Below are 26,202 nucleotides of genomic sequence, written 5' to 3'. Positions count from 1 at the left end.
TCTCAGTAACTCTTTCACTTGAGCAATGACATCAAGCACGTTAATCCTGCATGAACAGAAAGGAAACAAAATAAACTCGATCCAACTTGAAATTATTCGATTCAAATAATGAGATACCTTTGATCCGAGAAGTTCTTCAAGGCTCGAAGCAACATGATGTACTTGTCTTTTTCATCAAGAAACTCCTCCTTGACTTGTTTTAGATACACCACTGCATCCTCTTTAGTCGGTTCCCGTAGCATACTTCGCCCTGTAAAGCCGAAAACCGAAAAGAAGTGAATTGCTTTGACGAAAAATAGTGATCTTTGAGGAAAACCCATCTCAAGAAACTTACTTTCAAGGGGAATTTCATATCCCTTGGGCAAGAAGGTATTGAGCCATAAATCAAGTTGCCGTGCCCTTCGAATACTCTTTCATTCGGGCAATGAAACCAGTTGTGTCAGTCCTGCATCATAAGGCAAACGATGGTTGTCTACAAAACGTGAGCCTAAAGCAACCAACAAAACTCGAGGTTTCGAAAAACAGTACCTTTGAGCCTTGAAATCCATCAAGACTTTGATGAACCTGCCATATTTGTCTTCTTGATCTCGAAACGCCGCCTTAACTTCCTTTACATACATTGTGGCATCGTTTAGAGTCGGTCTCGGCAACTTACTTCCCCCTCCGTCCACACCGCTGCCTCCGCCGGACATTTCGTTATGTCAATACCTCTTGAAACTCGGTATATTTGGGATCAGATTCTTAGAAGAAGTGACAGTTCAGCCTTTTCAAAGGTTTCGTTTGAAAGTGATTATTTAGCTAGGGGTTTCATATATTTATATACAATCTAAATAGACTACTTTTAACATATATATATATATATAAACAAATTTCTGTAAACATATATACAATCTTATACATGTGAGGTTAGATTATTTGGATTTATTTAGGATAATAAAAAACTGAAAAATAAATCATTACAAGACGGGTTTCGATTCGACCCGATCCGATCAGGTCATTTTTTTTAAAGAAACCAGGTTTGAGTCTAGTCGGGTTCGGATTTAGGGTGAAAAATATTCAACCGGACCCGACCCGACCCGAAAAAATATAATTTTAACTTTTATATTAAGGATAATTATAATAATATCCCTATATATTTTTTTTCATTAGATCTCTATTTTTAATAAATAAAAATAATATTTTTTAGTAAATATATTATTTCAGATTGGATTGGGTTTAGATTTTATCTCAAAAAGTCGGATAGGATGGAGGTTTATATTTTTCGGGTCGGTTCAAGCCGGGTGAAGGGTTATATTTTTGGGTCGAGTCGGGTCGGATTGGCCATAACCCAACCTAAACCCTACCCGTGCCCATCCCTAAACGTGTCATGAATTTGTGTTTATTTTATGAAATCACATGTTCAGAGATCTAAAATTTAGAAGAAATTATAGTGTTATTGAAAATCCTATTGAGGATGAAACTAAATATGATTACAATGTATTTGCAATCAATTACGTTGAAGGAAGCACTCATAGCGGCAACAATTGTTCGTGACAAAAAACGCAATGTATTAAATTCAGTGAGAAAATTGAAAATTATTAAAATTGAGTAAGTAAAATAGGAGAGAAAGTAAAGTTTAGTGAAAAAATTTGTAATTTACCCTAAACTTTAAGAAGCAAACAATAATAAAATGATATTTTACTAAGTTTCTAATTATATTTATAATTTTATAGATTAATTTATAATATTGAAGAGACCATAAATTTATGTAAGCATCCTCCGGAAAAATTATTATTTTATTGATTTATCGAAATTATTAATTTAGACCTTGGGTTTATACCAAAACCGAGAAAAATTATTATTTTAGATAGATTATTAATTTATCAAGTATTAATCTATAGAGATTCTACTGTATTGAGATTAAAACTTAAATTTATTATTATACTAATTTTATAACCAACCATGTCATTATTATCATATTATTATGTTATTTTTTTCTATTAAACCATACTAATTCGAGTATTAAAAATTTGACTCGTGACCTAATCCGTAATAATTATTACTAGTACCCGTAATTCGAGTATTCGTAAAATTCGGGTACTCGTTGATCAGGGTAAAGACAGACTGCAGTGATGGTATACATAACGTAGTGATTATCAACAATCATCATCTACTTAATATAACACTAACAGTATGTGTTATATTACATTCGTTACAGGGTAAATTACATATTTAGTATCTAAACAATCAGTTTTGATTTGTTTTAGTATTAAATTTTATTTTTTTAAATCATATTTTACGTTTAATTTTAGTACTTTCATTAAAACTAACGTTAAGTTTTGAGAAAACATATTGTACGGAGTGTCCGGTGAAACCGATGAATCCGAAGTCATTGAAGCTGCTAAAGCAACGGATCGTAATAGCCCGAGCCATATTAAAGAATCCGACAATGTTGTTATTAGACGAAGCGACGAGCACACGACGGTAAATGCGCTCGTCGGTAAATCCGAGTAAGCGGTACAAGAGGCATTGGAAAGGATAATGGTGGGAAGAACAAGTGTTGTTGAGGCACATGGGCTAAGCATCATTCAAAACTGTGATCTTATTGCAGTGATAGGAGCTTATGTGATTATAACCGATCATTCAAATGACATTACAAACTTGATAAAAGAATTTTGTTGTTTTCGTGATCTAATCCGATCAATTGACGCGACTAATCTTTGTCGCTCGAGTCTCGTCCATGATCTCGTCGACGATAATTTCGTACCCCTTCGGCAAAAAGGTACTGAATCCATTGATCAAGTTGGTATGCCCTCTCAGTAACCCTTTCACTTGAGCAATGACATCAACCATGCTAATCCTGCATGAATGATGAAACAAAACATAAACTCGACCCGATCCGAAATTATTCGATTTAAAAAACGGTATACCTTTTATCCATGAAATTATTCAAGACCTGAAGCAACATGATGTACTTGTCTTTTTCATCAAGAAACGTCTCCTCGACTTGTTTTAGATACGCCTCTGCATCGTCTTTAGTCGGTTTCCGTCTCATACTTCCCCCTGTAAAGCCGAAACCTAAAAAGAAGTGAATTGCTTTGACAAAAAGGAGTGATCTTTGAAGAAACCCGTTTCAAGAAACTTACTATCATCTTTGAACAACTCATCAAGGGGAATTTGGTATTCCTTGGGCAAGAAGGTATTGAACCCATAGATCAAGTGCTCATGCCCTTCGAAAAACTCTTTCACTCGGGAAATGAAACCGGTTGGGTTGGTATGCCTACAAGGCGAACGATGTTCGTCGACAAAACTTGAGTCACAAGCAACCAAAAAAACTCGAGGTTTCGGAAAAACAGTATACCTTTGAGCCTTGAAATCCTCCAAGACTTGAACGAACATGTCATACTTGTCTTGATCTTGAAAAGCCGCCTTAACTTCGTTTAAGTACGTTAAGCAATCGGTTTGAGTCGGTGTCGACGACTCCGCTCCGCCTGCACTGCAGCCTCTGCCTCCGCCGGACATTTGGCTATGCCGATATCTCTTGAAACTCGAAAGCGTATTTGGGATCAGATTCTTATAACAAGTGAAAGTGATTATTTAGTTGGGGGTTTCATATATTTACATGCAACTTTTGTTTTTGAAATAAAACCAGAATTTGCATTAACCAAAGCATGCAAATGATACATAAAGGACGTCATTAATGTGTGGCCGCTTATTCTTTCTTGGTAAATTATGATTTTAGTATCTAAACTATCAGTTTTGATCCGTTTTAGTATTTAAACTTTCAATGTTTTCAAAATCATATCTAAAATTTAGTTTTTCTTTCATTTTAGTACCTTAGTTCAAAATTTAACGTTAAGTTTTAAAAAAAATGAAAGTTTAGGTACTAAATGGACCGAAATTGATAGTCTAGGTACTAACCGCGATAAGTTTTTAACGAAGAGGTACTAAAATGAAACAAAAATTAAAGTTTAGGTATAATTTCGAAAAAAATTAAAAAGTTTAGGTACAAAAACAGAACAAAATTAATAGTTTATGTGCTAAATATGTAGTTTATCCATTCTTTTTCATTTTTCGTAACCAATGACAATATCAATTTTAGTGTTGGTCATCGAGCATTGATATTCATTATTTTTCCTTTATCTTTTCGTATCTATGCATTTTTCCCCTAATTTTAATAATTTTGTTTTTATGACACGTTTCTCATTGGTTTTCTGATTTTTTATTGTTTGGCCTTATTTTTATTTATCCTTTTTTTTATTTATATTTTTTTTTGTTATTTTGTGGTTCATTTGCTTATGTAACCAGATCTATTAGTATCTAGCTTTTATTTGAGATTATTTAATTATGTTTTTTAACCTTTTTCTCGTGTAATCTTAAGTGGCTAGTTTCTTGCATTAAAATTTAGAAAAATATTTTTATTATGTGTTTAATTTATAGTTGTAATTATAACGTTATTGTAACATGAAAATATAAAACAAATGAATATTTGTGTGAATATTATTATCTTCGATAATTAAATTCAAAAATAATAAATAAAGACTCGATTACCTATACTCAAACTTTATATCTCAAGAAGTAACATTTATTCCTTTTACCATTGAGGTAATTTGATTCGTTGATTTGTACAAATTAACTTTGGAGATCAGCCTCGAGGGTTCGAAAACAATATACCTTTGAGCCTCGAGATCCAACAAGACTTGAACGAACACGTCATACTTATTTGTCTCGACGACATACTTCCCCTTCGTCGACACCGCCGCCTCCATCGGACATTTGATTATGCCGATATCTCTTGAGACATAAATTCTTAACTCTAAGCCTTAAAACCCTAAACTCAAATATTGAATTCTTAAACCCTAAATCCTAAATAAAAATATTTGTTTTAATGTGAGTTAAAGAAATGTTTAATTATGAGTTAGGATCCACTTATACCACAATTTTATTCTCTTTCTAGGATCGTTGGATGAGAGAAAATCAAATGCTAAGATTAATTTTATGTTTTTTCAGTAAATATCTTCCCATTTCTTACTATTAATCTATAATGATCCAAAAAATGTGTAAATATTTTTAGGACCACTGGATAAGAAAAATCAAAGGTTGAAATTAACATAAAAATGAAAAAACATTCACTTTAAAAAATAAGGAATTGATTTCGACTTTTAATTTTACTCAATCCAATAGTCCTAAAAGATGTAAAACACTTAATTTACACGGGTATAAGTGAATTCTTACCCATATATTAAATGCTTAATGCCAAATAAGTGTCTAAACTATATTTTTTGTGTCAAATAAGTACCTACATTTTTTTTACCCATCCGGGTGTCTAACGTTACAAACGTTAGCACTTTAGGTGCCCGAACCGTCAACGTTGTTAGTTTTCCTGTTAAGTGACATGTGTCACAACTTGGTAATTTTGAAATTTATTTTTAAAAAATATAAAAATATTATTATATTTATAAAAAATTCTAACTTTTCTTATATTATAAAATAGCCCCAAAATCTCAAATCCTAACCTTAATCCGTTGTCGTCGCCCTCTCCGACCTCAACCATCGCCATTGATGTAGTCCTTGCCATCATCCTAGTTATATGTCGCTATAGTCCTTGCCACCATCGTGGGATTTCAATCGTCGATCGATCGTCAACCGATCATGATTTCATAGGGGTTTTGGTCGTCGGGGGAGGTCGAGTGAAGCTTATTCGACGACAAAGGGCGACAATCAGAGTGAGTTTAGAGGTTGAAATGAATGTTTTTAAGTTTAGGGGTTATTTGAAATTTGTGTTTTTAAAAAAATATATAATTTTACTTTTTAATTTTATATAATTTTTTTAAAATTACCTTGTTGAAACACGTGTCACATAACAGAAAAAACTAACGTCGTTGATGACCTGGACACTTAAAGTGTTAACGTTTGTAACGTTAGGCACTCGGATGGACCAAAAATAATATGAACACTTATTTAACACAAAAAATTAGGTTGGACACTTATTTGAGAATTAAACCTATATTAAATAGTAATTTTTATTAAAAATGTAGTGAATTAGATAAATTGAAAATCATTGGACCTATACTTGAATTTGGAACTGAAAAAGGCCCATCTAAATAAGATACCATAAAAACAAACAAAGAAGAACAACAACAAACAGCACAATGAATAAGCCATCTTCTCTCGTATGTGTTCTCCAGTTTTCAAAAAACTATCTTTAATTCTTCTTCTTCCTTTCAGTTTTTCTCCTTTGGATTTGACTCTCTTTCATTTCTCTAACATCCTTCCTCTTGACTCTCCTCTAGCTCTTACACGACCGAACTAAAAAGAGAGAAAAACAACATCAATAAACACGAAGGATCAGAGGGACAAAAGGTTAAACTGGTTTAGTTCCTTTTGTTGTTTCCCTTGGTGTAAGATCTGTAGAGTAAGTTTCTTCAATCTAATCTCTCAAATGGGTTTATTTCTATTTCTTCAAAGATGAATCTTTTGTCAAGATAAATCGATTTTTTGTTTTCGAGTTTGCAGGGATGAAGCGAGCAAGAGATGTGTATTCTGGTTCTCAATTTAAACGTCCATTCAGTTCTTCTAGGCTGAATCGTAAGCTTTTTCTTCTTCTTCTTCTTCATCTGCTTTTATGATATATTTGTTTGCTCTCTCTGTTTAGGGTTTTCATGGAAGTTTGGTTGTTTTGTTAAGCTGGTTTTGATTGGTGCTCAGTTATTGTTGTCAGCTTTGATGGTTGTTCTTCTTTGATCAGATTGACTGGGAATTTAATTATGTTGGATTTGCATGTGGGATTGCTTTGTTTGTCTCTTCGAATCGATTGATTCGGTTATATTTTAGGTTTTTCCATGTTTGGCTTGAATCGTATTGGTGTTTCTTGTTGCTGGATCATTGGATTAAGATTAAGATTTGACACTTGGTTCTTTAATAGTTGGCTAAATTTACTTCCAAGTAAATAAGATTTTGATTCTTGTAAGAGGAATTATCTGTTGAAAGTAAATTAGGTTTAGCTCAAAATTTTTCGGAGTTTCCTTATTCGTGGATTGTTCGAGTAGCTGTGGGTCTGAATTTTCTTTTATTATTTCTACCTATTAAGCTATGGACAAAACCAAATACCCGGAGGAAGTGGTGGTGCAGGAGGAGGGGAAGGTGGAGGAGGTGGCGGGAGGAGGAGGGGGAAGTATGTCGCAGAAACTGACTACAAACGATGCCTTAACATATCTAAAGGAAGTCAAGGAGATGTTTCAGGATCAAAAAGAGAAGTACGACATGTTCCTCGAAGTCATGAAGGATTTCAAGGCTCAAAGGTATACTGTTTTCGAATCTCGTGCTTTGTTGACGGGAAATAAATTGTCAGTTGTTTTAAACTACTAATGTTCGGTACATCTTGTCTTATGCAGGACTGACACTGCTGGTGTCATTGCTCGAGTGAAAGAGTTATTCAAAGGGCATAACAACTTGATTTATGGATTTAATACATTCCTACCGAGGGGATATGGAATTACCCTTGATGAGGACGAGGCACCGAAAAAGACAGTTGAATTTGACGAAGCAATCAGTTTTGTAAACAAAATAAAGGTGGACTACTAAAATCATTGTGCACATAATCTTTGGCTTATCAATATCCATATTTAACCGAATTTCTCCATTTCCGGTGCAGAAACGTTTCCAACATGATGAGCATGTCTATAAATCATTTCTTGATATATTGAATATGTACCGAAGGAGCACAAGGACATAAATGAGGTTTATACCGAGGTAAAATCATTTGTAGCTACTGAACCCTAATCTCTTGATACCCTGCGCTAAAATTTGACATGTTCTTCGTTTTATTGCTTTAAGGTTTCTTCTCTTTTTGAGGACCACCCTGATCTGCTCGAGGAATTCACAAGATTTTTACCAAATTCTTCAGCAGCACCTATGACACAACAAGTTCCATATGGTCGAAACTCAACTCAACGTTATAATGAGCGAAGCTCTGCTACACCCACCTTGCGGCACACACAAATGGATAAGGTAACTGATCTCTCCCATTTTTTAATATTTATTTACTTGCTATATTTTGACATCTTTGCAATATGAAACAATGATTCTTTCTTTTTTCAGCAACGTCGGAGGGATAGAATTATCACTTCCCATGCCGATAGGGATCTCAGCGTTGACCGTCCTGAATTGGATGATGACAAAGCAATGATTAAAATGCAAAAAGAGCAGAGAAAACGCATGGAAAAGGATAATAGGGATCTGAGAATTCGTGATAACAATGATCCCGAGCATGAAAACAATAGGGACTTTAACTCCCAGCATTTTCCCGACAAAAAGAGATCGGGAAGGAAGGTTGAAGGATTTTCTTCTTACGATTATAGGGATACTTCAAAAAGTGAGTCTCTCATCGTTTAGGGTGACAATTTTTCTGTTCTTTTGCAATCTACCGCTAATAAAGTAGCCTTGTATAATCAGATTCGGGTTAATGCACATTTCCTCATCCTTCATGTATCAACCTTTTAAGATTTCAGTTTTTTTTTCTATTCCAACCTCAGGCATGTTCAACCAAGGTTTTATATTCTGCGAGAAAGTTAAGGAGAGGCTGTGCAGCTCAGATGACTACCAGGCATTCTTAAAATGCCTTAATATATATAGCAATGGAATAATCAAAAGAAACGATTTGCAAAATTTGGTATGTTTTACACCATCTGTTGCGGTTATATTCGAATTTTTGAATCACTCGATTGCCTTTTCTGATATGTTCCACTTTTCTGGTAGTTTAATTATATGTTGCATTGATTCCTAGGTGACTGATTTACTTGGCAAGTACCCAGATCTTATGAACGAGTTCAGTCAGTTCTTGGAGCGTTGTGAGAATACTGGTAATGGCTTATGTATCATTTGAAGTTGTTTTATTCTGATTATTTATTTTTATGGCTGCTTCCGATCTAATTTAAATAACTCTTGCAGATGGGCTCCTTGCCGGTGTTATTAGTAAAAGTAAGCCTCCTGTTTCATTTGTTTTACATTTGTCTATTTTCCGTTGGCTGTTTTCTCGTGTATCAATATACGCATATGTACATAGTTTTGTCTTAAATGGCGCAAATTATTTTCTTATTTATCTGTAATTGCAATGACGGTTTACTTCTTGTATTGCAGAATCACTTAGTGTTGGCGGACATACGTCCAGGCCATTAGAGGAAAAAGATAGAGAGCCAAAACGTGAAATCAAGGGAGCTAAGGAAAAGGAGAGATATAAGGAGTACATGGGAAAATCGATACAAGAGCTTGACCTTTCTAACTGCCAAATTTGTACTCCAAGCTATCGGCTTCTACCAGATGATGTATAAACTTCTGAAATCCATTTATTTAATTTTTTGGCATGCAAGATTTGGCACTGGTTATAACAGTCTTTGGCATTTCTCCCTCACAGTACCCAATACCTGTAGCAAGTCAGAGATCTGACCTTGGCGCACGAGTGCTAAATGATTATTGGGTATCCGTCACTTCAGGAAGTGAGGATTATTCTTTAAGCATATGCGCCGAAATCAGTATGAAGAGAGCTTGTTCAGATGTGAGGATGATAGGTAAAATTTCCGGGCCTTCCGCTATTTATCCAAGTATTATGTATGCAATCATCTTAGTGATTAGTTTTCTTGTTTCATAATTTTTATTATTATGGTGTTCCCATTTAATTTTGTATGCGAAGGTGAGAATGAGTATTCGGAAGAAAAATGATGTGCATTGGTTAATTATTCTGTTTATGTAAGCCATTTGGAATTTTAGGGTTATACTACCGGACAGGTCCCTGTCCTATAGGCTTATGAGCACCTTAGTCCTACTATAAAAGTTATCAATTTAGCCTTCGTATGTTCAATTTTGAAGCAAATAGGTAAAATTATAAACCGTGATAAGGTTGAATTTTAAAAAATATTGACTTCTTGTTCTGAAAAAAATGAGCAATTTCGTCTTTGTTATGTTTTAGAAATACTGAATTTCGTTTTTTTTAAGTTACTTTGAAATGCGATAGGTCAGCTTTCTATAATGTCCAAATTTACTGCCATTTAAAGCCTTACCTTGTTGCTTCAAAATTAAATGTGCATTTACTAAATTGCTCGTTTTTATAGTAGGGAGACTAATTTGTTCTTTGGCCTTTAGTACAGGGAATTTCAAGGTAATTTAACCAAGTTCTACATATTATCTCCTTGAAGAAATGACAGAGTTCTTGTTCAATGGTCTTAGGTTTGAACTGGATATGTTGTTAGAATCTGTGAGCTCAACAGCCAAGCGCACCGAGGACTTGCTGAACAGCATTAATGAAAATAAATCAATATGGATTCTCCGTTCCGCGTGGAAGAACACTTTACTGGTATGTGTATATCTCAAGATTCTGAATTATATGATCTCTGTATGAACACTTTTTGACTTAACTTTTTACCCCTTCTGCATCACTTTCCGCAGTTCTGAATTTGAGGTGCATCGAGCGGTTGTACGGTGACCATGGTCTTGATGTAATGGAAATATTACGTAAAAATCCTGCTCTTGCAATACCTGTAATTTTAACTCGCCTGAAGCAGAAGCAAGAAGAATGGACAAAGTGTCGTCTAGACTTCAACAAGGTTTGGGCTGAAATTTATTCGAAAAACCATTACAAATCACTTGATCATCGCAACTTCTATTTCAAGCAGCAGGATTCAAAGAACTTGAGTGTGAAATGTAAGTGGAATCGAATTGAGAATGATCGGTTTTTTAAAACTTTCTAATTGGTCCTATTCATGGGCTGGTATGGACTAGGTTTTGACAGGTTATTAAAAGCTGTGTATGCCCAGGTTCGGCCCACCCCAAAACATGGGCACAAGTTTTTGACCAAACCTTGCCAATAATTTTGAAGGCATGTTTATGAAAAACTTGATTAACATGTTCTGTTAAGTCGAGGCATCTAATTTTCCCTTGTAGGTAGATCTCTATTGATACCAACACCCACATACATCTCGTATTTTGTTAATAGATTTATGTTAGGATATCGTTCGGGTTTAAACTTTAGCTTAAATTTTTTACATAAATAAAAATACAATATATCAAGTATATTCATACTAGAGCAGGCCAGGTTCAGGTTGAAGTTCTTTTCCCAAGGGTGGGCCATTTAGAGAACGGGTTTTCTTGCCCAAACCTGTTTTCAAACCTATTTTTCAGTTCATTCTCTCCCATATACCAGACTCGGCCCTTGGACAGGTTTTATTCTAATACGGTGTAATTAACTGTCGACTGTAATCTTATGACTTTATTTTAGACTGATTGATCATTCATTTCTTATTGTAGCTTTACTGGCTGAAATCAAGGAGTTGAAAGAGAAGAACCAGAAAGAAGACGATGTTCTTATGGCGAGCGTTGCCGGTCACCGACAAACCCCTTGCTCCACACCTTGAATACAAATTTTCGGATGTCAACATTCACGAGGACCTGTATAACTTATCGAATATTCATGTGAAGAGGTTTGTTCAACGAAAAGAACAATTAAATCGAGTCATGATGCTCTGGACCACTTTCCTGGAGCCCATGTTGGGTGTTCCTCCTCGACAAAATGGCAGAGAGGGTACTGATGGTGCCGGTAAAGCTCAGAATCCTGCATTAAACTGCACTGCCTCGAGCGTTGCTGAATGTGATGGAAGTCCTGGAGCTGATGCTACTGTAAATTCTGGGTCAGCCAAAGGCTGCTAGTGATGGAGACAAGAACAGTTCACCAGAACTAACTATTTCTTGCAGGAGTGGTTTGACAAATGGGGAAACTTTAGCCAGAGAACACTCGGTCGTCTCTAGAGAGGATTCAAAGCTAGAGAAAGAGATCAAATTTACAGTGGATAAAATGTCGGGAATTCACATGCATGCAAATGGAATGGAAGCAGAAAACAATCACGGCAGAAACAATTTTGAAAAGGCGTCAGGTGCGTGTACATGACCATCATTCCGTGGTCGTTATTCATTATCTTGTTTTCCCTATAACTTTTATTCTTGTTATTCCTTCTTTTGGGATCGTGTTGTTATACTGACTTACTGAGATTAGTCAAATTTCAAGGAAAGGCGCGGCGGCATCTAGACCTACCAGTAGTGTTGGCGGCGAGGCCCACGAAGCTAATGCTGACCTTGTACATTATTCGGAGGTATGAATTAATGCATATCTACTACTGGATTCTACTTGGCATTGCTGAAGCTGATATTACTATATGTTTTTGTCAAATATAGCAATATACCATCTTTTGCCTATGTTGCTCCAACTTCATTTTGATTTAAGTATTTGTGTTTGGCACTCGTGTTTCGATACATTTTCGACATGAATGTGGGGTATGACCTTCCAAGATCCTCCAAATATATATTTTTATAGATATATGGAGAAAAAATATTGTAATTTTAAATATTCGAAAAAAATGATAGATTGTCTCATTTATTTCAGTTAATTTGGTTGTTCGACCAAACCAACCGACTTAGTCAATTTGGATATTTTGTTTTTTTTCGGAAGTCAGTTTGTTTTTTTTCTTTAGTTTTCAGTCATAAGAAATTTATTTAAATTTGCTTGGTAATTCAGGGTGTTGGTATAGCTAAACATGCTTTGTTAGCTAATGGAGTACCTACAGATGGCCCTAATGCCAGTAAATGTCGTGAAGAATCTGCTGGTCCCTTCAGAATCGAAAAAGAAGAAGGTGAATTATCACCTACTGGTGATTTTGAGGAAGATAATTTTGTTGCTTACGGTGATACTTGTCCAAAGGTTGTGCCAAAGGCACAACATGGTGTTCAAAGTAGACAGCACCAGTCTGGAAACGGGAAAGACTCGCATCATTCCGTGGATGCTGATGGAGAAAATGACGCAGATGCTTATGATGAGGATAGCGAAAACGCTTCAGAGGCTGGCGATAATGCATCGAGCAGTGAGTCCGAGGCCGATGAATGCTCCCGTGAAGAGCATGAAGAGGAGGAAGAGGTCGAACATGATGAAGTTGATGGTAAGGCCGAGAGTGAAGGCGAAGCTGAAGGGGTGACTGATACGCATGTGGGAGGAGACGGCACATCCTTGTTTTCAGAACATTTCCTGTCTACGGTGAAGCCTCTTTCAAAGCATGTACGGACTGTTTTACCCGAAGACAATAGAAACATTTCTTGGGTTTTTTATGCAAATGACGATTTCTACGTTCTTTCCAGACTTCATCAAGTACGTAAGGTTTCGGAAGCTTTTTAGTTATTTCTTCATTTTCCGCAATACATGTTAATAATTCTTCAATCTTTGATCTTCGTTTAGATCCTATATGAAAGATTACTGTCGGCAAAAACAAATACAGGAGCTGCTGAAATCAAGAGGAAACATCCAAAAGACACTAGTTTCTTCGGATTTATATGCCAGGTGGATTAAATTATTGATTTAACTGCTGAATTCGAAGGGTCTAATGCTTTCTAATTCGGAAGATTTCTTCTCTCTGCTGCATAGGTTTATGAGCGCACTTTACAGTCTGCTTGATGGATCACCGATAATTCAAAGTTTGAGGATGAATGCCGAGCTGTAATAGGAAACCAGTCATACGTGTTATTCACATTGGACAAGTTGATATATAAATTGGTTAAGCAGGTTAGCTTCTTCAATGATCATTCATTATTTCTTCCTCGTATTTCGTTCAACTGGTTGACATCTAATTTCCATTACAGCTTCAAGCTGTTGCAGCAGATGAGATGGATAATAAGCTTCTCCAATTGTTCGACTATGAAAAGTCCCGTAAACATTGGAAGACGATGGATTCAGTGTATTATGAGAATGCACGTGTCCTCCTTCATGAGGAGAATATTTATCGATTGAAATATGTGAGTTTTACATGTCCCTCTATAACACTCTTTTCTGGGAATAAGAAATGAACTGAATTAGGAACATGAAAGGCCTAAGTTATGTCAACGCATAATTCTTTTTACATCGGTCCAAACTTTTTTGCAGTCATCTTCGCCATCTCGTTTGTCTATTCAGCTGATGGACAATGTCATTGAAAAGCCTGAAGCATTTGCCGTTTCCATGGAACCTAATTTTTCAGCCTTTTTGCACGATGACTTTCTGTCCATCTATCCCAGCAAGGAGCCACATGGCATTACACTCAAGAGGTAATAATAGCATTAGGATTAAACCGAATCGTGGATAGTGAGTCTTCGTTTCCAACACCGGACGTTGAAATTTTTTTCCGAAGTTTTGCATGCAATTGGAAGATCCTCTGAAGCATCATATATGCCCCCATATCCTTTTCCGGTTATAGGTGTCGGACATGAGTCCTTCAAGAAAAAATTAAGTGTTGTAGAAATATAGACATTCTAAAGGCTTCTCTACTGATAGTTTCAGAAACAAGAAATGCAAATCCCAGTTACTCGAACTTGGATGCAAGGTTCGGATATGAATGTGTCCGATGCGGGTATATTGAACTTCTATTAGTTTCTCATGTAACAGTGGGATACCTAAGAGGATCGTATCCCCATATCCTTATATAGGTGTAGACACAAGTACGCAAAGAAAAATGAAGTTTCGGAACAAAATAGACTAGTGCTAATCGGCGTCTCGTTATTGATATTTGCAGAAACAAGAGGAAGTATGCAGGTTTAGATGAATTTGCTGCTACTTGCTTGGCCATGGAAGGCGTTGAACTGGTTAACGGTTTAGAGAACAAGATAGCTTGCAACTCATACAAGGTATTGTGCTTTCATCTTTCCTCCTGTTTTTTTATGGGATATTTATGACTAAGAAATTGCTTATGCACTCGATATTCAACTCGATGTTACAATCATACCATCGGCAGATTTCTTATGTGTTGGACACCGAAGACTTCTTTATCGTAGAAGAAATTCATCGCAACACAGACTTTCATACAATAACCAGGCTAGAATACAACGGTTCCATAGATTTTTATCGTCTTCGCAATAATTTAGTGTTCTTTCCTAGACCGGCACGAAAGGTGAATACAACACGGCAATCTTTGTATCTCCATAACCCTCTTCTTATACCGAGAATTTTCGGAGATGTCTTAAACCTTCATGGCTTTCTTTGCAGAACACCGAACCTCGAATGGCTTTCGTTTAAAGGTTTGTATTCGATGCGGATCGAAGAAAAGAAGCAATGTTAAGAATTGTAGCACATATTGTAAGTTCATATGAGCAGGATGTGACCAATTATCCTGTAGATAAGGTGTAAAGGAAAAGAAAGGGTATTATTTGTCCACAAGATGTTCTCATTTCAAGCATCCTGTACTTATAGATCAAGTTTGAATCAATTTAGTTTTTTTATACTTTTTCAAATTTTAAAATTTCTATTCATAAGTTATACGTAGTTCAAGGACCAAAGACGGAATTTGACCAAAATTATGATTCCAAGCAATCAGATTAAAATTTTGAATTTTGAGATATGGTTAAATTGTAAGGATATGGAACCATCAAATTGGAAAGGATAAATTGCAAATTTGGTAATTGAATTTTACTTTTTCCTACTCAATGCACATTAATCTTTTCAATTTTTTTTGAATTTAATATATTGGGTTTTTTTTTGTCACTCAACCGTTTTTTCACTAACAACGATAAATGGACTTTTATATAGATGTAAAATGACATCTTTTAATGCGGTTAACTATTTGATGGCATATTAATAAAAAAATAATGTATTAAGTTTAATGAGAAATTGAAAACTTTAAAGTTCAGTGAGTAAAATAGAAAAGAGTAAAGTTTAGTGATAAAAATTTGTAATTTACCCATTGAAAATATGAACAATAACATTATCATGTGAAAGATAAAAGATTTAATCTTTATATTTCAAATTTTATTACTTTTATTATTGTATTTTTCAATTTTTGATTCTTTAATAGTAAAAATGATCATCCTACTGTTATTTTAGTGACAAATCATAACTATATTTAGTGTCTTTATGTTATGTTTTTTTCTCTAAAATATTTTAATTTTAAAGTTTCATCCTCTAAAAAAAAATTCCTTAATATTTCACATTTTATGTGCAATGGTTATGAAATGCAAACACACATGGAAAAAAAACAATTCCACGTCTTCGACGATGATGTTAAGTTTTTAATGATAGATGGTCAAAATAAAATTTTAAATTAAATGTTATATATATATATATATATATTTTAAAAAAGTAGGTGACCAAAACAGAAAAAACAATAATTAGATGACTATACATGTAATTACCTTACAGAATACACAATAAAAGGGCAAAATACACAATTGCTCACTGAATTTTATTCTCTCTTATTTCATTCATTGTACTTTTGATTTTTTCGATCTACTTACTAAACTTTCAAATTACTTCTGTTTTGGTCACTATTAATTATTTATTATTGCACTAAGTAATATTCGTGGTAAAATAATTGTTATTGTTTCTTGAAGGACCCAAGTTCGATAGATGCCAGGGGTGTGAGGCTTTTCGGGGCACCCTTTAGGTGTACATATGGCAAACTAATAAGAATTGTCAAACATATATTATTATCCACTCTTAGGGATACAAAACATTGAATATTCTTTATGTTCATTGAAGTTCAAGAGCTTGTGCATCTGCCTTTGAATATTCATATTTGGTCTTTGTCAGAATATCACTCCACAACTGGTTTGATAATAGCCTTCAGTATTTTAGTGGACAAAGTAGCAAAAGTAAATGTCCCCATTACCAGAAATATTAACGAAATCCTTTAATGATGTACTGTATTTCGATCAGCGTTTCAACTTTGTCATTTTGTTCTTCTGATTAGACACTTTTCTTTTTATGTTTCACGCATCTCACATTGACTAAATCTTTAGACGTCGATTGCTTGAAGTGTTGGTTTCAATATGCCTTGAAAATCTCAGCTGAACATTATACTAAATGCACAAGGTTTTTCTTTGGTAAAATCTTAGCTGTTAGTCACGTTTGGCTATATCATGGGGGTTGTTCATTAGACTTGAGCTCATTTAATCTATATGGTGTATAGAAAATTAATATTTGAACCTATTTGCTGTAGCAGTTCTGTACGTTTCATCATGGCCTTATATTGATCAAAAGTACTTTGTTTCAGTGGTTGACCGGAGGAACTTTGCTCTCTCGAGATAAGGATTTTATTGTCCTATATAGGGGAAAAGATTTCTTGCCTTCTTCCGTTTCTTCTGCAATAGAAGAGCGGAGAAAGCATGTAATTCATGTGGAGAATCACAGTTCAAAAACGTTGCAGAAGGAGAACACTGAGATTGACTCTAAAAGTGATATCATTCATTTCAAGGGTCGCACAGGCAATATCTTCAATGACGGAAAGAACCTGAACTCCACAGAAGCATCTGTTAGAAAGACTAGCTCGAAGTTGTCTATGGTACTATTTTGCTAAGGTACTGCATTTGGCTGATGTCATGGGTCAATCTTAATTAATATATGCAACATTTCTTCCACCTCAGGCATTGGAGAAGAAAGCAAAGGCTGAGAAACTTTTAGCAGAACTGGAGCATGAGGAGATCCCTCAACAATCTGAAATTGATAAAGAGGGTATAACTAAAGAAGAAAATATGCTTAGGAAGGTTGGCTTGAGAATGAAGCCCTTCCTACTATTGGGTGAGTAAGACCTTATAGTTCAAGCCTTTGATCTCAAAATAGTGGACCCGATCATTTATCCTCGAGGCAATTTAATGGGCAGTTTCAAATTATTGTTTGTGTTTTGTTTTAAATTTTCTCATTTCTGCTTAGGTAGACATGGAGTGTTTACTGGAACAGTCAAAAATATGCATCTTCATTGGAAGTATAGGGAAATTGTGAAGATAATTTCTAAGGAGACAAATGTCGAAGCTGTTCATCAAGTAGCACAAATATTGGAGGCAGAAAGCGGTGGAATATTAGTGGCTGTGAGGGTAAGCAAGGGTTATGCAATCATCTTTTACCGTGGAAGGAACTATGAACGACCTACTTGTCTCAGACCTCATACACTTCTTAGTAAAAGAGAGGCAATGAAACGCTCCCTAGAGGAACAGCGTCGTAAGGTAAAATGGAGTTATCTTGTTTCATATTCTTCCTACACCTTTGCATAGATAGCAGGCTCTAAGAGAAAAAGGACCTAAAAGACTCGGGGGGGGGGGGGATGTACCTTCTCATATTGTATGCCCTTCCCAAAGTTTTAGGTTTCTCATTCTTGGTCTATGTTGATTTTTGCAGTCTCTGAAACTACATAAGCTTACGAGAAACATAGATGAGCTGAAGCACCAATTGGTAAAATATTCACTATTTGTTCTTTCATGGGTTCGTTTTTTTACTTTTCCGCAAACACCCTGTAACTATTCAATCAATTTATATGAACTGTGTAAAACTGCTTTGACACAGGTTGTAGACAAGGAAGCAAGTAGCGTGCAAACTGCTGACCAATCAATATTGCCAACGGTGAGCTACATCATGCTTTCTATTTACTAGTGTATTTACTTTTTCAAAGTAATTTATATTTTTGTCACGTTGATGGTTGAAGAGGAAACAGAAATGTTCCATACGTCCTATAAGTATCCAATCTGTTTGTATGAACCGTGTTCAACTGCTTTGACACAGGTTGTAGACAAGGAAGCAAGTTACATGCAAACCGCTGACCAATCAATATTGTCATTGGTGAGCTACATTATGCTCTCTATTTACTAGTGTATTTATGTTTTCCAGCTAATTTACATTTTTCTTCCACATTGAAGGTCGAAGAGGAAACAACAATCTTACAGTCAGTCGAATGTGCAAGCTCTGATATCGAATGTCGTGCGTCTCCAGGAAGGCATCTAGAGGTGTGGAAACTCACTAGAACAGTGAGAACATCTGCTAGTTGTTCCTCTGTAGGGACGTAAGTCAAGTTTACTATCACACCGTTCACTTTTTCTGCAATAAAGTGTCTGTCGATTTTCACATGCTTAGTACGATCATGATGGACGAGGTTTTTTGCAATTTGAATAGCTGATTGATTTATCACTGAAGAGTTCTAAGTTTCCTTCATACTTTATGTCCAACTCTTTTAGTAGTCGTAGCAACCACATGCCTTTACAGATTCCCAATGCTAAGGCTCTACTCTGCCTCAGCAGTGCTTCTAGAAACTACATTTTGTTTCTTACTTCTCCAGGTAACTAAGTTGCCCCATACGAATGAGCAGTATCCACTTGTCGACCTTCTTTCTGTAACCTCACTGGCCCAACTGGAATCTGTAAATATTTTTACAGTTTTATCACCAGTTTTCTTGAAGAACAACCTGTGTCCTAGTGTACCTTTCAGGTATCTTAGAATTCGATTAGCAGCTTCTAGATGTCCTCCTCTCGGATTAGTCATAAACTGACTGATCACATTTACAGGAAAAGAAATGTCAGGTCTGGTTAGGGATAAGTACATGAGTTTTCCAACCAACCTCTGAAACTGATTCTTATCGACTTCAGCCCTCATTTCTTCGCCTCGAAGCTTTAAGCCAGCTTCCATAGGAGTATCAGCAGGCTTACATCCTAACATACCAGCTTCTGAGAGTAAGTCGAGCACATACTTCCTCTGGTTTATAACCAAACCTTTACTTGATCGAGCAACCTCCATGCCTAGGAAATACCTCAGTTTCCCTAGGTCCATTGTTTCAAAAACTTTGTTCAATAACCTTTTCAACTGATTAATTCCATCTTCATCATCTCCTGTCAATATGATGTCATCGACATATACAATGAAAATAACCTTTTTCTTGTTAGAATTAATCTTAACGAACAAAGTGTGATCTGCTTGACACTGCTTGTACCCCATTCTCTATAAGGACCTTGGTGAACCTGTCAAACCAGGTCCTAGGATACGAGGGTATGACCCTTAAGGATCCTCCAAATACATGGTAAAAACTTGAGAAAACGTTGAACATACCTATGTTGAAACACATTTGTCCTGCAATAAATGCACTCTCTTTGGTTTCTGATTTTATTAGTTTAATCTAAGTTTCTCTTATTCAATGTATACAACTATTTGGCAGGAAAGAATGCCACTGCATGCTCTTTCTCACCCGGATAACGATTTTGCCGGCGAAGATCAGGTATGTATTTCCGTTCCTAAACCTTTTTCCTCGGTCATACTCGTGTCAGATATATACTCGTATCTCACACTCATGCAAAAGCAATTAAACTATTTGGCCAGTCCTTGTACTATAGGTTTAGGAGCGATTTACTTGGTAGGTCCTCGTGCTAGAGCCTATAGTATAGGGACTTGCGAGGTAGTTTAGCCCACCCGAGTCACAGTAACATAGTTATTCTTGGAATTCGGAATTATATGTATGTATTCTTGCTGTGCAGTCCATCACATTGGAAGAAATCAAGGAAACAACGGCAAACATGTAGCTTTTGACACACAGTTTCACTTTTCTAAACAATCATAACTTGTATTTGTATATCAATATGGTAATCTTTCTTTTACCTCCCATATGATCTGGAATTACAGTAGTTAAACTCTTTGTATCCATGTCTTTTTTTACATATTATATTCGAATAGCTCATGCAGTACGTGCACATGTGACCATAGTACTAAATTGCGGTTGCGGCTGCTATCTTGGTTGCAGCTTTAGCGTTGCGGTTGTGGGTGTTGTGGACGTTACGGCGTGATTTTTCCCCCTAAAAATAACTACGTTTTATGTTTCAGTTTGCGGTGTCGCGGTGACCTTGAAAAACTCTACGATGCGGTTGCAATTCAATACTATGCACGTGACATAATTTCGATTTGCATGTTTGAATTATGCTCCACATTTATTCTGAATTAGCATGGTCAAGTACATGACTGGGCTGACCGAATGACCTAATTGATACTTTGAAAATTCTATTAGAACGTGCTGATATCTGGGACTAATTTAAAATATAAACAATAGTATGAGGACATCCATGCAAATAACCACTAAAAATATTAAATAAGTAATTCGGGGTCATTTTTGTTCTTCAAGCCAAACTTTAGAGAATTTATATGAAGGTCTAAATTTATGCCTTCACATTAAAAAAAATATATTTTAATTTTTTAAAATTTTATTTTATTCAATTAAATCTCTCTCTCTATATATATATATATTAAGGTTTGACATGTTATAACTGAAAATATTATATTTTTTATGACATTTTCGGTTGTAAGCTATAAGGAGAGTCGACTTCGACATTTTCGAGGTCTTGAGTGAAATTAAAAGATAGACTTTTATAGAACAAAAGTATATTCTATTATTTTGAATAATTAATTTAATATTTCATTAATAAATCTTAGAAAAATGATTACATTATGAGCCCAAATAATAAATTTGAAAAGTGGAATTGAAATAAATTAGCGACCTAATTATAAAGGTAAAATGACGTCAATTACAAATATAAAAAGTGGGATTGAAAAAATTAAAGACCTCGATTATAAAGGTATAAATCGAGATTACAAAAATTTGGGGATTCAATTATAAAGAAGAAATAAAACTAAAAAACAAATTAAGGGTACCAATTATAACGAAAAAAAAAGTGGGATTAAAACATCAAGGTCCTTATAAACAATGGGGGCCTTGAGCAATGGCTCAATGTGCACCCCTAATAGTCGGCTCTCATGAATGCAGATTCTGTCCTCCACATTGCTTTTGCTTGGGCGATGAACTTTGAGACCTACTTCATACCAACATGCTGATGAAGCAATTCAATGGAAGAAACCAATGCCGGGACGGATATGCGTCAATACTGACGGTGCTGCTGCGAATAACTTCATGCAAAGTGCTGCTGGGGGTTCCTTCGGCGACTGTGATGGAAACTGGCAACTCGGGTTTATACGCTCTATCGACTATTGTTCTCCACTCCAGTCTGAGCAATGGGGAATTCTCACCGGTTTAAGCATTGCTTGGAACGAGAAAATAATTATCCAATCTGACTGTTTCATAGTTGTGAGATTGATTAATGAAGGCGATGACTCCGATTCTAATCGCTCTTTGATCCGGGCAATTTGGAGGGCACGGTGGACAACACACCTTCAAGCATCATCGGCCGAGGGACATGCATGGTCCTCCTTGTTTTAAGGACTAATGGAATTTAAGCATTTCTTTTCAATTTTAAAAAATTTGGAATCGTCTTAAATTAGTTTTAAATTAAGCTGTCGCACGTCATAACTATAATGGATAACTCATCATCGTGTTTAATTTAATTTTTTTCCCGAAATAAATCTGGTAATTTTACTCTACGACAACCTAATTTAAGGTTAAAAAACAATAAGAAATGGGCGTAGCCGAAAATATAAAAATTAGGGTTGTTCATTCGGTTAAAATCAAACCGAACCGAACCGAATTAACCGAACTTTTTTCTTTAACCAAACCGAACTTTTTTTCGAAAATATTAACCGAACCGAATAAATTTCGTTAATTCGGTTAATTTTCGAATTAACCGATTTTTTTTAAAAAATTTTCTAATTTATATAAAAATTAAATGTTTTTTAATTCAAAAAAGTTTATAATTAATTTAAATAATATATAATTATAAAATAAAATTTTATAATTTTTTTTAATTAATATTGATTTAGGTTTAAAAGTTATTGGATCTTAAATTATTAATTGGGTTTTAAATTGTGAGCTGAGCTCATATGTTATATATAATATATTTAAAATTTAAAATTTAATTCGGTTAATTAACCGAATTCGAACCAAATTAACCGTTAACCGAATTCTAAAAATTTTCTTAACCGTTAATCGACTGAACTAATTCGGTTCGATCGGTTAACCGAATTAGTTCGGTTATTTGAACACCCCTAATAAAAATCATAACATTTTCGGTTGGACGCAATCTAAAATGTTAATTTTATAACATTATGCAAAATGCAACATTTTCAATTGTTCACCGAATATGTTATAAAAAAGATTTTCAAGCGAAAATGTTAAGAAAAAATTAGCATTTTAAGTTGCATCCAACCGAAAATATAATTTTATAACATTTTCGATCGTGTTTTTTCTTAACCTTAAATTAGATTATCTTTCAGAAATCCAAGTTAACCAATAGTCTAAATGACTAGGTAATAACAAACCGTGTTGAAATTTAGCATGTAAAGATTTTCTCGGCAACCAAACAAAGTTTTAGGAAAGGAAAAATCATGGGGCATTGACTTGACCCATAAAGAGTGTATACCCCATTTTCTTCCTTTTTTTTGGCCTCAACCCCAGATTTCACCATCAAAGACCCTTTCTTTATTGACCTGTTTTAATGTTACATAGTCAATAAAGTAAGAAACTTTGATTATAAAATCCCAGATTTTCATTATTGATTTCTCAGTTCACATTTAGATATGGCAAAACTTAGAGTTACAATCACCCGGGCAGGCTCAAGCAAGGTACCCTTCACCTCATTCACTCTCGATTTTTCGGTTTTTGTTTAGTGTTTGGGGTTTAGGGTTCTTTGATTCTTTGCGTGTTCCTTCTGGTTTTTGTCTAGCGCTTATGGTTTGTGGTTTAGGTTGTTTCGATTCTTAATGTGTTTCTTCTCGCTTTTCTTTTGTTAAAACTTGTACTTCTGGGATTTTGGGGCATTTGGGTTATTGCATGGTCGAATGTAAAATTTTATGTTAAACGTTCGAGCTTAGGAAATTAAAAATTTAAGAGTAAATTATAACGGTAAAGTACACAAATGGTTTTATGACTATAAGATGTTGTTTTGTTAAGTTCCTAACTATTAAAAGTTATAAACTGGTTCTATTTTGTTGAGTCCTTCAACTATTAAATATTACAAAATGGTCACCCGACTACTCATATGTTCTAAACTCGTCTTTTTTTACGGTCGTCTGAATTAGCCATTAACATGTTGACTAAGATATAATAGTCTTTTGAGATTATGATATGCGAAATAAATAACGTCCTATAATCAGAAGACCATTTTGTAACTTTTAATAGTTGAAAAACTCAATAAAGTAGTGCCTATAGTTATAGATCATTTGTACTTTACCCAAAGATTTCAAGAGATACAAAATAAAATTATCAATAAAAATATAAAGAAATGCATCAGTTATATAAGTAATTGAAATTTACGGAGTGCGTAATCAGAAGACCATTTTGTAACTTTTAATAGTTGAAAAACTCAATAAAGTAGTGCCTATAGTTATAGATCATTGTGTACTTTACCCAAAGATTTCAAGAGATACAAATAAAATTATCAATAAAAATATAAAGAAAATGCATCAGTTATATAAGTAATTGAAATTTACGGAGTGCGATGCAACCAACACCCTTATGTCACTTTTGTTTTGGTATGGTCAAGTGACGGAGCTATGTGTAAGGTTGGGGGCACTGCCTCCCTTAATTTTTTTATTAAAATATATATAGGGTACACATATATAGACCTTCAAATTTAGTTTATTTTGATTTTGTCATTTCCATTTTTTATTATTAGTTATACCTTGCGCCTTTGAATTAGAATTCCGACTCCGTCCCTGATATGATCCAATGGAAATGTTAACCAAAGTAATGAAAAAGGAATATAATTTACTCTTGTCAGGTGGTGAAGATGGGAGATGATGACATTGTTGGCCATGGAAGAATGAATTGAACAAAGATTATTACATGACAAACCCTGGAGAAATGTTGGTAACAAAAGGTTTGTTCTTGTCTGGTTTCTAGTTCTTGTTTGAACTTTAGGTGTATGTTTGCTTTTGTAAACAACATTGATCTTTGCAACTGACATTAGTTTGCATCGAGATCGAATTTCGGGTACGGTTAGTTTCACTCAATGCGTAATGAAGATTCAGTTTGTACATTTAGTTTTATGATAGTCGTTTTTGGTGTTATTTCCGCAGGCGTAGAACTGACGGTGCCGAACAGAGATCGAACGGCATTAGAGGACAGGTAGCAGCTAATTCTATTGCTAGATTCAATTAGGTGTTTATATATGCAAGTTTTGCTTTGGTTGATGGATTATGGTGCTGTGATATGACTGTTTCTCGGATCGTGCCGGGAAAAGACCTCCGATTTAAATTGATGACCAAACATGGAATAGGACCGAAGAATCTGCAATCGGATCGGAACCACTCGCAATGGTATTCCAGATGGTTTGCATATATCCTCTATGCAAACTGCAGATGAATCTGGAGGTTTTCCCAAGATACATCAAACAATGCCAACTGCCTTGCAAGGCATGATCTATTTTCGAGCACTATAGTTTTAGGCCCTTCAATGGAGTCGGTCCGGTCCTGATATTGAGAGAGCCATAATTTCCCAGCCAGCGAGTATGTAGCACCAATGAGCAGCATCCTGCAGGAAGCCACATGTTGTATGTTTCTTTGCTTGCAATAGCTTCATTTTCTTCATATAGTGGATGCATTTGTTAGCTAACTTTCCCATGTGACCCGACTCGGATGTGAGTGTCGAATATAGGCGTCAAACACGGGTACTTCGATAAATGAATAGGCGGAGTGTCAACGTTTTGATCTAGTTTCACTCCCTTGGAATTTCACAGGATGAAGAACCTTTCACTGTTTCTACCTTGTTGAACTCACTTGGTTTGGGGAAATACGCTGTTCATTTTATGGCCGAAGATAAGTGACCCGGTTTTACCGACTGTCTCAATGGACGATGTCTCCGAAAGTAGGCAGAAACCATGTTGCATCTTGTGTCTGCTATGCATACTTATTTCCGGGCATGTTAAGTTCCGGTTTCTTCTGCATTTTCGAATCAATCGCGTCCGTTTTCTGTAACGTATACTTATTTGGAGCTCGATGTGTGCGATTGCAGGTGGATATGCACTAAGGCAAGTGGGAGACAGGGACCTCAAAGAGCTCGGCATTCCAATGGTATCGATCGATGCTACTTTCCTTCTTGCTCATTCTATAACACCATACCGACATCGATCTTCTCGTAACTTCTTCCCCATTATGTGCTAGTTTCGATTCATTCATCAAGTTCCTACATCAGGCATTACTTATCGGAATATATAGCGAACGACATGCTGTCACCGCTCGTCGGACGGGCGCTTAATAAATTAGAAAACAGTCATTATAATAACCTTAAGGCCTTGGATGCTACTGTCTGATATAGATTAGACTAGAAGTAAAAATTGTATGTTTTGATGAAGTAATTTTTTTGTTGGTTCCCAGGGACCAAGGAAGAAACTTCTGCTTGCTCTTAGGCCCCATTCAAGGAGGCATCTTCCACGCATCGTTAGACTTTAATTTGCTGTATTAACGGTGGAGTTCTCAAATATATATATATATATGGGCCATGATTCAATTACATAGTGTAAAATTAAAAAGTTATACCT

At 35.3% G+C, this 26,202-nt stretch overlaps 2 protein-coding genes, 1 long non-coding RNA gene and 1 pseudogene across 3 annotated transcripts; 3 read left to right on the top strand and 1 right to left on the bottom strand.

The window, feature by feature from the left end:
- The first annotated feature begins 6,139 nt into the window (after nt 1-6,139).
- On the top strand, nt 6,140-15,080 carry LOC120212902 (annotated as a pseudogene).
- Nucleotides 15,081-16,893: 1,813 nt separating this feature from the next.
- On the top strand, nt 16,894-18,021 carry LOC120212971 (CRM-domain containing factor CFM2, chloroplastic-like). The gene is made up of 4 exons (XM_039211136.1): nt 16,894-16,899; nt 17,028-17,315; nt 17,398-17,551; nt 17,684-18,021. The coding sequence occupies exons 1-4, from the start codon at nt 16,894-16,896 to the stop codon at nt 18,019-18,021; spliced, it is 786 nt and encodes a 261-aa protein (XP_039067067.1).
- A 1,000-nt stretch (nt 18,022-19,021) lies between these two features.
- LOC120212970 (uncharacterized mitochondrial protein AtMg00810-like) lies at nt 19,022-19,729 on the bottom strand. Its single transcript, XM_039211135.1, has one exon. It carries the CDS (start codon nt 19,727-19,729, stop codon nt 19,022-19,024), a length of 708 nt encoding a protein of 235 aa, XP_039067066.1.
- A 3,385-nt stretch (nt 19,730-23,114) lies between these two features.
- Nucleotides 23,115-26,136, top strand: LOC120212903. The gene is made up of 6 exons (XR_005524747.1): nt 23,115-23,287; nt 24,445-24,543; nt 24,743-25,215; nt 25,402-25,484; nt 25,677-25,735; nt 26,039-26,136. It is a non-coding gene; the product is annotated as an uncharacterized LOC120212903 (long non-coding RNA).
- Nucleotides 26,137-26,202: the final 66 nt, after the last annotated feature.

The sequence above is a fragment of the Hibiscus syriacus genome, unplaced genomic scaffold (genome assembly GCF_006381635.1).
Source record: "Hibiscus syriacus cultivar Baekdansim isolate YM2019G1 unplaced genomic scaffold, ASM638163v2 tig00110017_pilon, whole genome shotgun sequence".
Taxonomy (NCBI): Eukaryota; Viridiplantae; Streptophyta; class Magnoliopsida; order Malvales; family Malvaceae; genus Hibiscus; species Hibiscus syriacus.
The sequence above is the reverse complement of the archived record's forward strand: the minus strand, read 5'-3'. Positions and strand labels throughout refer to the sequence as shown.